The 15,127-nt window shown below is 50.8% G+C and overlaps 1 protein-coding gene across 1 annotated transcript in view; it reads right to left on the bottom strand.

Moving 5' to 3' along the window:
• DNAH17 (dynein axonemal heavy chain 17) overlaps positions 1-9,405 on the bottom strand; it is a 103,247-nt gene extending 93,842 nt beyond the window's left edge. The window contains exons 1-13 of the mRNA XM_050919908.1: positions 9,061-9,405; positions 6,975-7,168; positions 6,361-6,553; positions 6,160-6,259; positions 5,987-6,072; positions 5,569-5,694; positions 4,560-4,715; positions 4,343-4,429; positions 2,974-3,141; positions 2,609-2,725; positions 1,229-1,494; positions 834-1,029; positions 386-532 (exon numbers count right to left, since the gene is read on the bottom strand). Of these exons, the coding sequence (XP_050775865.1) occupies positions 386-532; positions 834-1,029; positions 1,229-1,494; positions 2,609-2,725; positions 2,974-3,141; positions 4,343-4,429; positions 4,560-4,715; positions 5,569-5,694; positions 5,987-6,072; positions 6,160-6,259; positions 6,361-6,553; positions 6,975-7,168; positions 9,061-9,405 (2,181 nt within the window). The remainder of the gene's footprint in view (positions 1-385; positions 533-833; positions 1,030-1,228; positions 1,495-2,608; positions 2,726-2,973; positions 3,142-4,342; positions 4,430-4,559; positions 4,716-5,568; positions 5,695-5,986; positions 6,073-6,159; positions 6,260-6,360; positions 6,554-6,974; positions 7,169-9,060) is intronic.
• Between the last annotated feature and the right edge of the window lie 5,722 nt (positions 9,406-15,127).

The following is a 15,127-nucleotide window of genomic DNA, read 5'->3' as shown; positions in this document are numbered from 1 at the left end:
AGAAATGGAGGCCTCACATTCCACACAGATAGGCTGGAAGGGTAGAACAGCATAGGTGACATGGGAGAGGTCCCAGCAAGTAACATGCTCTCAAATATTACGGTGATGTGCAGCAATCTGCAACCCTAAGATAGCACTACAGGAAAGAGCTGCCTAAGTCATGAAGTAGGGCTAGTTACACATGACAGTTGGACCGGTTTATTCAAACCACCTGTAAGTTTTATAACCCTATTTTATAAAAGCCGAAGCACTACTTTAAAGTGTTACCAGGTTTTGTTCAAACTTGAATCTAACTTTTCTAAATAAGAGAAAGAGACAGACACGTACTGATCCTGTTTCACCATTTTGTTATCTTTCCACATTGCCTCCCCTTTTTCAAACTTGCCTTATTGTACCAACCGACAATGAGATCCAGATTGCCCACAAACTTCCGGAAAGTTTCATTTTGAGAAAAGAGATTGCCAGCACTATCTGGAATATCTTTTTGCTTCTGAAAATTCAAATACTTGACTTCACGTAGAACAGCAACTAGCTACAAAATACAATAATTAGAAATAATTACCTATTCATAAAAGGAAAAGCTTCAGCATCATCCCATATTGAAAATCTCTCAAGGAAATCAGATATGAGTCCAAATGGTTTATCACTGCTGTTCACTGAGGTGCCAGTCCAAACCAGTACACAAATGCAGCAAGATTTGTCTCAACAGTAGTAGTCAAAATAAAACAGACACTAAGAGAACAGGGCTCGTACAGTATCAGCTACAAACATTTCATTTCTGTTCAGACTGATTTCAACAAGACAGCTTTGTGTACAAGCATGTTGCCACCCACCTCCTTGTTGAAGTTCACACTGATGAGAGTAGCGTCTGGATCTCTCCGTATCAGCGGCTGTTCGAGGTTAAATTGGCAGTCTGCATCTACTCTACTTATCCACTCTTCATAGGTCTTCTCTCGGTAATTCTGCAGCAAACGCATCATCTCGTTATACTTCTCGGACACCAGTTTAGCTTCAGCACTGACCATAACACTGTAACCAAAGTAAAAGTTGCAATTGATGAAACAGATGCACTGATAGAGCATGGGATTTAATCACAATGACAAACAGAACCTTGGTAGTCTAAGTGGATAAGTGCTTTGTCCTCTGTAAATGATCATTGCTGCTCTGTTGTACATACACTGGATAACAGCATATCCTAAAGTGCAAAACACAAACAAAACGTACTTACGGGTGATCAATGGCTTGCAATTCCTTCATTGGAGTCTCTAGTCTTTCTTGGAGCTCCAGAGTCCACTTCAGCTGCCCAGCAACAGGAGGCATATTTTTGCTGATAGGTGGCACGCCTCCTGACTTCGTGGCCGCAATCTGGGCATCATACATTATCTTTGCATTGTCCAATTCAACATTAAACATTTCCAAAAGGGTGGAATAGTGAGGGGACACTTCTGCTTTTATCAGAGGTCGGTCCAATAGCGATCCAAACATGTGTATTTGCTAAAGAACAAAGAAATTGGTAAACTGTTTATACATCATTGTATCTGCTGACATAGTCTATTAAGAATGCTGCTGATTCTTCCAAGAGGCATTAGATAAATTATGCTAAAATCACTCTAGATGTATATAATGCCTTTCTTCTACTTTATAAATATTAGATCACCTAAAGATTCATCTCTTCCACAGGGCGCTTCCACAAATCACTTCAGTTAAATAGCCTCATCTCTCCATCTGGTCCAAGTGCAGGAGACTGGATAGATAATAGAGCAGGAAATTGGAATTTCCATGCCATAGGAAATTTCCAAATTTTGAAAAACACAAAAGTTCTAAATTGGAACAAGAAGCTGAAATTTAGAAATTTTTCCACATAAAATCTTCAAAACGTTCTTATTCACAACCATCAAAACATTTGATGGTTTCATTTCATTTAGACTTTTCTATGATATTAAAATGTTAAATAGAATATATATATATATATATATATATATATATATATATATATATATATATATATAATTCATATTGTAGTGTATAGTCAACATTTTAATATCATAGGAAAGTCTAAATGAAATTGCTTGAAATGAAAATGTCAAAAAACGCTTCAGCATTGTTGAAATGAAATGAAAAAGTTGAAACAATTAATTCATATAGGCTTTTTCCTGTTGAAAATGTCATTGAAATTGACAAGTTCCTGCAAAAAAAAAAAATATATATATATTTTGACAAAACTGCATTTTCTGATGGAAAACGGCTCCACTGAAAATGTTTTGACCAGCTCTTATATTTACATTCTAAGTTAACATCTTCCTCTGTGACCCTGCCCCCCACCACTAGTTTCCTCTCTCTGACCTGCATTCACCCCTGCAGAATTTGGCTCCTCTAAGGAAAATCAGCCCCCTGTGAAGTATCTCAAGTTGGGCTCCCAAGATTAGCTTTTGAAAGTCTTGACCTTCAATCATTACTTTAATGTATATATAAATACAGAAACGTCTTCACTGACAAGGAGCATTCATAGATTTGGTATCAGACGCCAAAGCAAATTCACCCTAATTACGGCACATGCTAACACTCTTGCTAGAAAAGAGGCACACCAACCATACATGCACATTTATACCTTGACAGCAGATTCAATACTATTACAGTCATTAAATCCCTGAGAAAAAATGGTTGCCAATCTTCTATCTAAATCCTGAATTTTGGTCTGGAACTCTGCAAAATCTTCATCAAATTCCTGTCAATAAAAAGAATAAAGGGTTTAAATAATAGGGTTATGCCATGCTTAGGTATTTTATATAGAGAACCATTCAATTTAAATGAACTGATTTTATGGATGAGTGCTAAGATCAGAGTTTTTTCCCTAAAGTAAGTACATTTGTTGCCATGGTGACTATTATAATATGCAGGTCCTCTGCCTTGTTCAAAGCAAGTAATTTATTCATCTAACAAACGAACACATTTTTCACACTAACATTTACTCACCTCTTCTGCAGGATCTAAGGGATCATATCTGCAATCAGCAAAAACCTTAATGAGTTCAGAGACTTCCTCATAAATCTGAAATACCATGCTCCCAAGGATGTTTCCTCTCACTCCTCCCAACTCAATTTTCTCCAGCTTCAGAAATTCAATAGCTGTTACGTACAACTCCTAATGAACAGAAACAATCACCACACTCAATAAATCTTCATATCGAAATGCTGTTACCTACACGCCAGGGTTCTAGTGAAAGAGAACAGGGACTGACACAGAATCAGTGGGACTTGGTGATCAAGAAGAAAAATGCAGGTGCTAACTAACAAATAGTAATTCAAGTTCTATGTTCACTTAGTGTCTTTCAACAGAGGATTTCCAAGTATTATCTCCTCACCTTTGCAGAAGGGAAAACAGAAAGCCCTGATTCAGCCACGTACTTAAGCACACATCTAGCTTAATGGGACTAGTTATGTACTTAAATTTAGGAACAAGCTTAAGTGCTTTAGTGACTCAGGGCCTGAGTGCTGAATGAGAGGTTTCGTATCTTGTACAGTAACTGGAGTTCCCCCTATCTGTATTCCACTGTGGGGGATGTATGTGCGCCACACACCTGAGCCCAGAAGACATTGTGCTACACCTGCACCCTTCCTCTTCTCATGCTCCAAATCGAGGAGTGGCACAGACCAACCACTTGTCCTGTTCCTTCTCTCCCATGAATTGCAAGGATCCGAAGAAGAGGGAAGAAGGATGGGTAGTGGAATACAGATAGGGACCACGCATCTCGAAGAACTCTGGTTACTGCACAGATACATAACCTCTCCTTCTTCTTCAAGTACAGGTCCCTATGTGTATGACACAGTGGATGACTGACAAGCAGCACTCATTGAGGAGGAAGGCACGAGGGTGCTGATGACAAAAGGACCAAACCAAAGGATGCATCAGCTGCAGCTTTCATGAGCCTATAATGCCTTGTGCCCTATTCTGCTGCAGCTCCTCCACCCACACAAATGCCTGCTTCTCTGGTGACCACTGTGTAAGAAGCACCTCAAGTTCACCCAGAAGACCTCTCCTCTTTCCCTGTCACATTCCTCCTGGAGACTCACTGCTGCCATAGTGACAACTGGTGTAAGGATTTGGCATTTGGGACCAGTTTACACACTGTAGGTGTATTTGGTTGCCTCCTGCCCCCTGCCTGACGGCCAATTCATCTGCCTTTAGACTGGGAGCACCTCAGGGCAGGGCTTGTAGCTTCTGGGTGGTTTGGCAGGCTCCTGTCATTTTGTGGGCACTATCAGAAACACGGAGCACACAGAAAGGCTTCCCAATCAGAACAAGCACTAGTTGAACTACCAGACACAGAATATTTCATAGGCACCTCTATAGTCTTCAGTCTGTGCAAAAATGAATTCATTCTGGTAAACACAAGAGATGAAGGGAACTCCCATAGCCTGGCCTCCTTGTCCTGAAACCAGAGAAAGATTTGTCAGCATAATATGAGCCCAGCATCACTCTTGGGTAGGGTTAGCGAGATGGGGATGTGGAGCTTTCGGCTGACTGCTTTCTCCATGCCCCTGTGCCCAGCAGAAACATACCTTAAAGAACGTGGGCATCAGCTCCGAGCTGCACCTGTGGTAGGTTTGGTAAAGTCTCTCTATAATTGAAGGCCCTAGTTTGATCCCTCCCAAGATCTCTTCTATTTCTCCTTGCAAGCCTTTCATCACTTCCTCGGGGCTCAGGAAGGTTCGGGTCTAAACAAAGTAAAATGCAGTAACAAGACTTGAAGAGCAGTTCCGACTAGAAGGTTACATGCTTTGTTTCTTGTAGCAAGGAGTTCCCCCAATCTGATCACTTCTGCAAACCAGCAATCGCAACAGCTACAAGCAGCATTTGCAACACACCGCTGTCAAGCCCAATGCATCCCTGCACCGGGGCCAGGGCTGGCACAGGGAGTGAGTGGCTCAACCTGTGCCTCCCCTACTCGAGGGCAGCCTCTAGCACAAACTTTGGCAGCCCTAACTCACCCCCTGAGCTGGCAGCATCAGGGAATTGCCAGGAAGGCTGTAGGATTGTCCTGGCCACAGCACTTCCTCTCCCCTCTCTGCTGCCTCTGTTCTTCTCCTGGCCCATGCCAGAATGAACCACAGGCTTCTGTCATGGTGGCACAAAGTCCTCTGTACGGATGTGATTCATCAGGGGGCTATACAACCCCCTAGGCCCCTTTGCCCTATTGGGCAACAGTGAGTTTGGCCCGTGGTCCTTTAAGAAAGAAGAGAAACTGCCTCTATAAATGGTCACTCAGCAACAGGCCACTGACTGTTTTCTCCCTCCTTCCCGCTGGCCCAGAGCCTCACCTCACCTTTCCTGCTAGAGTTTTTACAGCAGGGGCAATTTCTAACATTCCTGAGTGCCTCAGCCTGAAGCACAGGTCGCTTCTGGGCTTGACTCTATCCCAAAATGGCTGAGGGAAGAGTGCCACTGTGGGTGCTGCTATGGAACAGAGGAGGGGGATTTAAATCAGAACAGCAGCAGCCCAGAGCAATTGTCCCTCCACCGCCCCAGGCATTCTGGAAAAGGTGGGTGCACCCTTCCCTAGGACAGTACCATTTCAATTAAGAGGTTGCAGATCTCCTGTAAGATGACAATGATCCTGGATGGCGTGTTATAGTGTTCCGAGTTAGCCCATATTAAACAGACAGTGTACATGACGCTGTCAATGTAGGGAGACAGCTGTGAAGAAAGGACATTACTTTGAGTCCATTTAAAAGCAACAACGGGCCCATCAGTAAAGCAAGTTAGTTTCACTTGGAACTTCCTGACCTTTCAATAACAAAATCTGAAAATCATTAAACTTCACGGCATTTCAGAATGTCGAACATGGCAATATTCTGACCACAAGATTAAACTGACACGCAGAAAACCCATGCACAGAAACATCTGGAAACTGTTTCATACATCCTTGCATGGAATTTGCAGCTTGAGTGGTTTAGAACTGGGTACTAGTTCTCTGCAAACAACATACCTGAGGGTATTCTGTTTGTTCCATTTCCTCCAACAAAACCTTAAGTGGTTGCAAGTATAGATTAATATCATTGGCTTCCTTCACTCCTGCATCAAATGAAAACTGCAAGGTAGGTAAAGTCAGAAGATTTAATATGAAACCATCCCTTTATGTGAATCATCTGGGGCTTATACCTGCACTGACTTCCTTGAAAACATTCTTCAGAGCAGGCCAGTAGCAACTCTTTGCCTTTTTCAAAATCTCTGCTATTTTATTCACTCTTGGTGCAAGCAGCTAGACATCAAGATGTGTCAACACGTCAGCATTCTAAGAGCGTACAACAGCGTGTTTGAGAGAAACGTTATTAGCCCAGAAATGGCCAGGAGACACAGTACCTGCTCATGAATGCATTGCAGATTGACCAGCCTGGAGCTCCAGAATTCAAACTCCACCTTTGGCGATGGGTTCGATCCGTCCAGCAGGGGCTGGGCAGAATCTTTGCTCAGTACATCTCTTATCTGATGAGACCAGTCTATTATTATCGTCTCAATGGCATGTAATAAGGAGCTGTCCATTGCCGCAGGGAGTCTGAAAGGCAGCATGTGTCACCCGGTGAGACTGCATCAAAAAACAGCTCCAGCAGTTCATGCTGTGTAGGTGGGGGCTCCACTCTTTCCTAATCTTACCCTAGGTGCCAGAGCAACTGAAGCCTTATTTTCAGCTTTAATCCTAAACACAGTCCCTAATGAAAACCCAGAGTGTCCCACACTCTTCCATAGAGCCTACGGGTTAGAGGTGAACACATCACCAGAGCCCTGTTAGATCCATTCCTTTGACTCCCGATTTCCCTTCCCAGTGGTACTTCACAGTCTGATGCATGTGAGACACAGCTGGTACCAGGTGTGGAGCGCAGCCCCTGCAACAGAGCAGGTCCCTTGTCCCTAGGGATTCAAGGTTATATTCTTTGCAGGAAAAATACAACTAAGAGTGAATTTCCTGGAGCACTCACCTGTCTAGGGAATCAGTGGAACTGCCTAGGTTCTCCAGGTGCTCTGGAAGAGGGAGCAGCGTCTTCCCTTTGATCTTTCCTCCCATCACAAACATTTCATTTTTCAGTCTGTGGGCTTGTTTCACAACATCATCAGACACCACTTTAGGCCACCCACTCTTGTTCTCCTCATTCATGAATAAGGAATAAACCACCTAGAAGAAAACACTTCGTTAGTTCTCTGTGTGTATTTTATTGGGGACAGAGGCCGAAGACAAAACCGTGCTGAGAAATCATCCTCTTGTTTGCAGAGGTGACATCACTAACAAGTGATACAGAAAAGCCACAGCTGAGAAGAATGGTTTGTGCTCTGCTTGGTGCTGCACTTTCCAACTCTGGCAAATTTATCAAGAGCCTTGCAATGTGTGGCATTTTCCTTAAAGCCCTCCTGGAGTCAGGTGATTCCATAAGAGTCTCATTTTTCATTTAAAACAACATTTCTGGTCCTCACGGATGCAGAGAAAAGCTTGAAAAGGTGACAGGAGTGAGACCTGATGGCTCAGAGAGAAAAGAAAATACTCCTGGCACATTTTTTAATTTCTTGTGAATTTGGGGGGCCTGACATGATTTTTGAACACTTGGGGTTGACGATCCTGTAAATGTGAATATTTAGTAGTTTGAAAACAATCCAGACAATTCCTAGTTATCTCAGTGAGGGGGAAACGACACAGTCCACAATATTTGAAAGAAATAGACTTTTTCAATACAAATAACACCAGAACTACTAAGCTGAGATATGTCTCGCCCCTCACAGAGCCACTGACATTGGGGGAAATTGGGGAAAAAAAATAAAAACTGCAAGGTGTTAAAAATGCATTTCATGAGTGTGCAATAAGGTTTGAGACTTTTTATTCCTCGTGCACCCAGGGACTTCAGGTATCCCTCCCCACAATGCACCACTCGGCTATTGCCTTGTGCACCCAAGGACTCCAGGTACCCCTCCCTCCAGTGCACCACTCGGCTATTGCCTCGTGCACCCAGGGACTCCAGGTACCCCTCCCCACAATGCACCACTCGGCTATTGCCTCGTGCACCCAGGGACTCCAGGTACCCCTCCCCACAATGCACCACTCGGCTATTGCCTTGTGCACCCAGGGACTCCAGGTAACCCTGCCCCCAGTGCACCACTCGGTTATTGCCTTGTGCACCCAGGGACTCCAGGTAACTCTCCCCCCAGTGCACCACTCGGCTATTGCCTTGTGCACCCAGGGACTCCAGGTACCCCTCCCCCCAGTGCACCACTCGGCTATTGCCTTGTGCACCCAGGGACTCCAGGTACCCCTCCCCCCAGTGCACCACTCGGCTATTGCCTTGTGCAGCCAGGGACTCCAGGTAACTCTCCCCCCAGTACCCCACTCGGCTATTGCCTCGTGCAGCCAGGGACTCCAGCTAACCCTGCCCCCAGTGCACCACTCGGCTATTGCCTCGTGCAGCCAGGGACTCCAGGTAACTCTCCCCCCAGTGCACCACTCGGCTATTGCCTCGTGCAGCCAGCGACCCAGGCAGTTCACATTAAGGCAGGGAAAACCACAGTATCTTACAAGATGTAAAGGGGAGGAAACCCAGGCAAAAGAAGTGCTGGTTCAGGGCTTGGCCCCTGTGAAGGAGACGGCACTCAGCTCAGGGCACTGTGTCATGTGCGGGGCCTGGCTCTGGAGAGGGAGCAGCAGGAGACAGCAAGGAAGCTGCTGAGGGGGAGTTCAGTGTTGCTGGGCATGTTTGGAAGCAACCTAACAGGGAACTGAGGTTTCAGAGTACCCAGCGCTGGAGGCCCATGGGGAGAAGAGATGGCAAACAGACAAGGGAGTCAGGGGCAAGCACCTCAGCAACTTTGGAGCCACAGTCTTCCTGAAGGTCCCTGGGATCCAGTTCATTCACTCAGCATGGAACGTGATGCTGGCGTGGAAATGATACATTCTAGGAGCCAGCCTTGGGCCAAGGCTTTGCTCTGCCCCCATGGCCTCAGTGCTGGGTACTCTGAAACCAGCCCTTTGCCCACTCCCCAAGTGCAGAGGGGGGCAGGAGCATTTGCCTCCAGGACACCCACCTCCTCCACCACTGCCATTAGCTGATCCACTGGGGAGGGGCTGATATCACCCACCAGGAGCCCGGTCTGGAAGTTTTCCTTGGTGATGTTTTCCCTCTTCCTCTTCACAAAGTAAACTGCTTTGCTCTTGAGCACGGGGGGGAACTCCAGGCAGGGCGTTAGCTGCCCGGCGGGGTTGAGGGTCAGCACCAGCACCAGCACATCCTGCTTCTCAAAGAACTCCACGAGCAGGGCGCTGATCTCCTCGCTGCCCAGGAACTTGACCCATTTGTCCGGCTTGAACCGCAAGGCGAGCATGGAGTAGTTCTCCAGGAACTCCACCCTCTTGTCCAACACGGTGGCCATCCTGCCCCTCGGTGCTCAGCAGGGCCCTACTTAAAGGGATAACGCCGAGCAAACTGGGGTCAAGGCAGGTTTTCTCCTAGTCTCTCCCACAGTCAGGGCTAACTGTGCTTCCTGTAGTGGGAGAGTGAAAGGCCAAGGTAATTAGTGACTAATTAGCCCCACCCGCACAGGTGCCCGGGCTCTCGCTCTCCTTGCAGCCAGTCATTAGCCACAGAGGCTGAGCCACGGGGCTGAAGTTTGAGACTGAAATGCTCAGGATCCTCCCTGCGTTTGGCTGCCCCATGGGCTGGTGTGTGGAAGTGCGGGCACCTACGCCCCCAAAGGCAGGCGGAGGGAGCTGTGGGTGCTCTGCTCTGCTGGAGGCCAGGCCTCAGTGCCTAACGCCAGGCACCCACACCGAGAGCCCCAAAGGGAGAGGCCGCCTTCGAGAGTGCGCGGTGTCCGTCGCGCTCGGGTCACAGCTTTTAAAGCCTCCTGTTCTGTTGTTTTCACGTCCCTCCTTTTGGGTCTTGCCCCCACAAAGATCGGGGTGACATTTATATTGATGGCTTGTGCAGCCAATGCCCCCTCACGGCTCCAGCCATTGGGAGGGGACAGGAGGCAGGAAAACTCCCCCACACCCCACCCTAGGGAGAGGTGCTGCCTTGCAGACAGAGGCAGCAACAGGTCCCTCACGTTCTCAGGGAAAGGAAGGGGACAATTCTTAACATAGCCTCCACATCCCATTTTCCCCTCAGACCCCATGTCCCTAGCCCCAGCCCCATATTCCCCCTGCCCCCATGACCCACTCTCACAGTCCCATCTTGGCCCCTCCCTCAGCCGCCAATCGCCTTCAGGCCCGGGACTGTCTGGCAGCCTGTATGGCTCCTGGGGCCAGGCCTATATCCTGCCCGCCAGCTTCACAACATCCAGGTCCATATTTCTCCCCCAAGCTCTGTCCAGCCCCACAGCTATTCCGGCTCTTCCATCCCATGAGCTCCCAGCACAGGCCCAGAGTTAGGCGAAGACAAACCCTCTTGCTGGAAGGCTGCAGCATGACACTGGGGTGTGTCCCAGAACGATGCCACCAAGTGACAGAAAAACCGGCTGCCCCCAAGGCCAGGGCGCCTCACCCCCGTGTGCCCTAGGCTGGCTCTTTGCAGACTGACTGGGCTGGCGGGTGGGCCTAATCGCATGCAGCACCAGGAACGCCCCCCCCCCCTTAAACTGCAGCTTGCAACTCCCCACCGAGCCCAGCCCAGCCCCACAGCCACTAGAGCTCTGCCCCCCAAGCTCCTTCATCGAACTCCTGGCCACAGGAACCCCGGCGCCTCCCAAATCACCGAGCAGACCCTCGCAGCCGTCTCGGCACCACTCTCCCCTCAGACCGGAGGCCCCAGCTGACTGCTCCAACTGCCCCGGAACCCCTCAGGTCGGGGACATCCGCCACCAACCGCCCCTGCTGCCGGAACCTTCCGCCCGCCCCCACCCTGACAGGTGAGGGCACTGCGGGGCCGGCCGGGGCCAGGGAGCCCAGCCGCCGCACGAGCGGTCCCCACACTCTGCCCCTTGTCCAGCTTGGTGCACGGCCCTGCGCCCACCACCACGGGAGGGCCTGTTCCAGGCCAGGAGGGTGGAGCATCGCAGCCTGGTCCTGGCTAGACTAGGGATCCCAGCCTGGCTCCCATCGGCTTCGAGCTTTGCCATGACCCAGCACAGCAGCCCCTTTCGCCCCTACTGGGTGCTGAGATCATCACCTCTCCTCACAGGTCAAAGTTCAGTGCCCCTCGCGACAATGGGGAGCCCCCAAATAAGTCTCTACCTCCAACAGACCCGGGTGAGACAAACCCCGGACCCTCGTCAGCCGTGGCGTGGAACATGCCCACTGCTAGACCAGGCAAAGAAACACCCGGAGCAGCCGGATTTTCCAAAGAGCTCTGCACCTGACACGTGCTCAACCTGTCAAGCTTTCTTGGGAACCCTGGCCCATGTTCACACTTCACCTTGGTCCCTTTCCAGGTTTCCAGGAGATTTTGGGCCATATCTGTTCCTCCAGGATGCTTCAGTGCATTAAAGACACTCTCTGTTCTGCCAGAGTCCGTGCTCTGCACTGGGGCAATTCTGTAAGACAGCACATGGGGCACGAATCTTCCACAGGCGAGCTGGGAGGGGGGCAGAGAGGATGGCAGGTAGGGAGGGGCCCCCACTTGCTCTGGCCAGGGGCCCCACAAAACCCTAATCCACCCCTGGCTTGACCACAGGGAACAGCAGCAGCCAGCATGGCTGGGTGGACTCGCCACCACCTCTGCGTGATGAGGACACCATCAGTGAGATCACAATGCCACGGGGGGGTCTCCCTGGGAGCAGGATTAAAGCCAGGCTGTGCTGGGCCCAGCTGCACCCCCTGAAGGCTTGACCTGTCTGGCTGAGCTCATGTTCCAGCCCTGCTCATGCAGTGAGCTCACAGCATCTAAAGTCTAGCTGTGCATGGGGGAAGAGACCCATGGGCACAGCCGTGAGGGAGCTCCCCGGGCTGGAGCCCTGGCTCGGAGCTCTCTAGCACGCTGTGCTGAAGGTGGCAGCCTGAGCTCTGCTATCAGGGCGGCTGCTGCCATGCAAGGGAGGAGTGCAGCTGGGACCGGATGCACGGCCCTCCCCACAGGGCCTGCATGCGGAAGCTGGCCCCAGTGCTTAATTTATGCTAGGGCCAAGCCCCAGCCCCCTCAGGGCCGAGCAGCTTGAAGCCCTGGCCCCTCCATGCTTCCTGCATTAATGATGAATGTAAAAAAATTGCTTGAGCCCTGGGCCCCTGGCTGCCCCTCTGGGAAGCTGCCTGACCCTGACCCACAAGCACAGCCTGCTGGGCTCCTTAGGGCACACTGACCCCTAGTGGCCTGAGAGCACAGTGCCACTTCGCCTGCAGGGAATGATGGACGGGGTGGCATTTTAAAGGCATGTTGGCCTGGTGCTGCTAAGTCCCTGCGGTGTTTGAAATCCCACACAGTGCCTGTGGATCCCCAGTGGGCCCCGCCTTGCCCTGGCTGAACCTCCTGCAGGGGTCACTGGGCTGCCCCACTGCCTGCCAGGGCACAACGGCAGGGCTGCTTGGAGCAGGGGTCCTGAACCCTGCCTTACACCCCCATACATCTGCTGTCAGGAGCTCATGTCCCCAGCCCCAGGCCAGCGAGCCACGTGCCCACTGCCTTAGCTTACGCTGCCTCGGGTACATCCCCAGTGAGCTAGTGCCTAAACATCTCAGACGCAAAACCTGTTTCTCCAGCACTGCTGGTAACTAGGCCCTGATACAGACACTAAGACCATCTCTGCGGCGTATCTCCATAACTCCTTTCATTGCAGCTGTACATACATCACAATGTTACAGACCTGTGACCGCAGCTTTCATTGAAGACCTCACATGACAGTCTTTGGTGCCCCAGAATGTATGTAGAGGATGCACATGGACGGACGGTAACTCTCGTGACAATTGGCATTAAGGTGTTTTTAGGTCACTGCTTGAGATCAGTCTGTGCCACCAAAGCTTGGCCTGCAGAGCTGGTAAGTGGGACTGTGGGGACACTTCCCTCTAGGGCTGAAACAAGGGGTGGTGCTTTGAATGACCTTGGGGGCTGTCGTCTCCGGGGCCTGCAGAGAAGGCAGAAAACGGACAGATCTGGACTCACAACCCACAGCTCCTGCCGCAGGATGTGCCTGCTTTCCCTGCACTTGGGAGTGGGGCTTTCCTGACACCTACAGGCTTAGGCTGTAGGGATGAGAGGGGCTGAAATGAGACTGCTTCTGGGAACAGATCCTCTGCCAGGTCACCAACCTGAGGCCGGGCATACTGCGGGCATTTCACATGGCATCCATGGCCCTCAGTAGCCTCTTCCAGCTAGGGAGCTGCACACCTGGCTGTCCCAAGCCCCCTCTGGCCAGAACCCTGCTGACTTTGGTAAAAATTGGAAAACCTGCAAAGTGCTTTTCGCCACAGTCAGTAGGGCTCTGGTCAGAGCGGCATCCCGCAGCCTCCTGAAGTCAGGCCCCGAGTTTCCATTTGGTGCTGCAGGCAGAGGAAGTTCTGCCATCTCAACCAAGGTTTGCTTCGTCCCTGTATCCTGTGTGACCAAATGGCGATTTTTAGGCGGGGCAGGAGTGAGTGGGAAAATCAGGCTGTTCTTATTCTCCAGTTGTCCTGAAATCCCACAGGATTCTTCCCACTGACCCCTAGCTCCTTCCCTGTCCTTCTGGAATTCATTAGACATGTCATTCCACAGTTATCTCGTCACAGACGGACATGCGTCAGGCTGAGAAAACGGTTACTCGCGTTCCCGTGCCTGTTCTTTGAGATGTCTCTCTCACGTCCATTCCAGTTAGGTGTGCGCTGCTAGGGGAAAAACTTTCCGACGACTGTGCACCCAGCACACACACGCTGAACTGGAATGGATGTGAGTAAGCACTCGAAGAACATAGGGCTTCGGTCAGCCAGTAGGTTCCCACGCAGGGACTGTGGCGTCAACCCCAGTGCTGTAACTCCCCAGGTGTAGAGAGTTCCCATCTCAGCCCACGGAAGCCCTGGGACCCCACTAAGTAACTGATCTAACCAGGCCTGACAAACGTGGGCCATTTGCAGCTGTGTATCAGCACCAGGTGCCGTGGCAACAGTTCTAATTTCTCTGGGCAGATGGCCAGGCCCCAGCTCATCTCCAGCTCTGTGAGAACGGGGATGCACAGTACGGCTCCAGGACCGGGCCCCCTGCAGCTAGAGGACACTCCCCAGCTTGCTACACGAGTACCTTTATGGACTTAAGCCTACTGCAGCCTGCACCAGGGCAGGGGGAAGGTGGAGTGACAGGCATGTTTCCTAACTCGCCCAGTTCCTGGAGACAGGTAGTTCTCCGTCACTGGCACCCCTGCCCAGCCCTCACCAGCAGGCAGCGCAGCCATGCCTAACTTGGGAGGGCAAGGGGAGGTGCTTGTGGGAGAAGTGTAGGGGTGAGGAGTTGAGGTAGGGCAAGAGGGCGTCAGTGATGGGCACCAGTGACTTTGCTCCCCTCTGTCACACGTGTTCTCACCTGGGGCATGAAAGCAGCAATCCAGGCCCCCGGGACACCTCAGCTGGGTTACGAACTGCCTTTCAGTGGTACCCTACAAGCCACCAGGAAGCAGGCGCAGTAGCACGAGAGCTGGGAAGCCTTTTCCCCATGAGCAACCAACACCCCACCCCTAAATGGCCGCCAAGTGTGTCAGGATTTCACCAGAGCAGATTGAGCCCTAGATTCGACTGGGCAGGTTTAACTGAGGGATCCCCAAGGCCCGTGCCCATCACAGCCACCGAAAGCCGCAGGGCTGGAACCGCTGATGGCCCAGATAACTGGAGGGCAGGGGCCCTTGGCAGATCCCCAGGACCCTCAGGGGGTGGCTGAAGACCGTTGCTGCAGCCAGGCAGCATCATTGAGACAGAGGTGGAACCCGCTGGCTCCCACTGCGTTCACAGCTCTCGCTTGGAGCCTGGTGCCTCACTTGTTTAACATTGCATCCTGCCTGTAGGGCTTGGCCATTTTCCCTTCCCAGTCGAACCCTACCCATGGACTGTGCCATGCTCCAGGGCCACTGGGGGCAGGACAGTGGCACAGCAGGGCTAACACTACCCCTTCCCCAGGCACAGTCCTGCCAAAGGCAAAGCCATTTCCCCGAGGGAAGAGCGGGGGCTATAGGAGAAAACAGCCCCAAACTGAATGACCAAGTT

The sequence above is a fragment of the Gopherus flavomarginatus genome, chromosome 12 (genome assembly GCF_025201925.1).
Source record: "Gopherus flavomarginatus isolate rGopFla2 chromosome 12, rGopFla2.mat.asm, whole genome shotgun sequence".
NCBI classification, from domain to species: Eukaryota; Metazoa; Chordata; order Testudines; family Testudinidae; genus Gopherus; species Gopherus flavomarginatus.
Note: the sequence above shows the minus strand (reverse complement) of the source record. Positions and strands in the feature narration are given on the sequence as shown.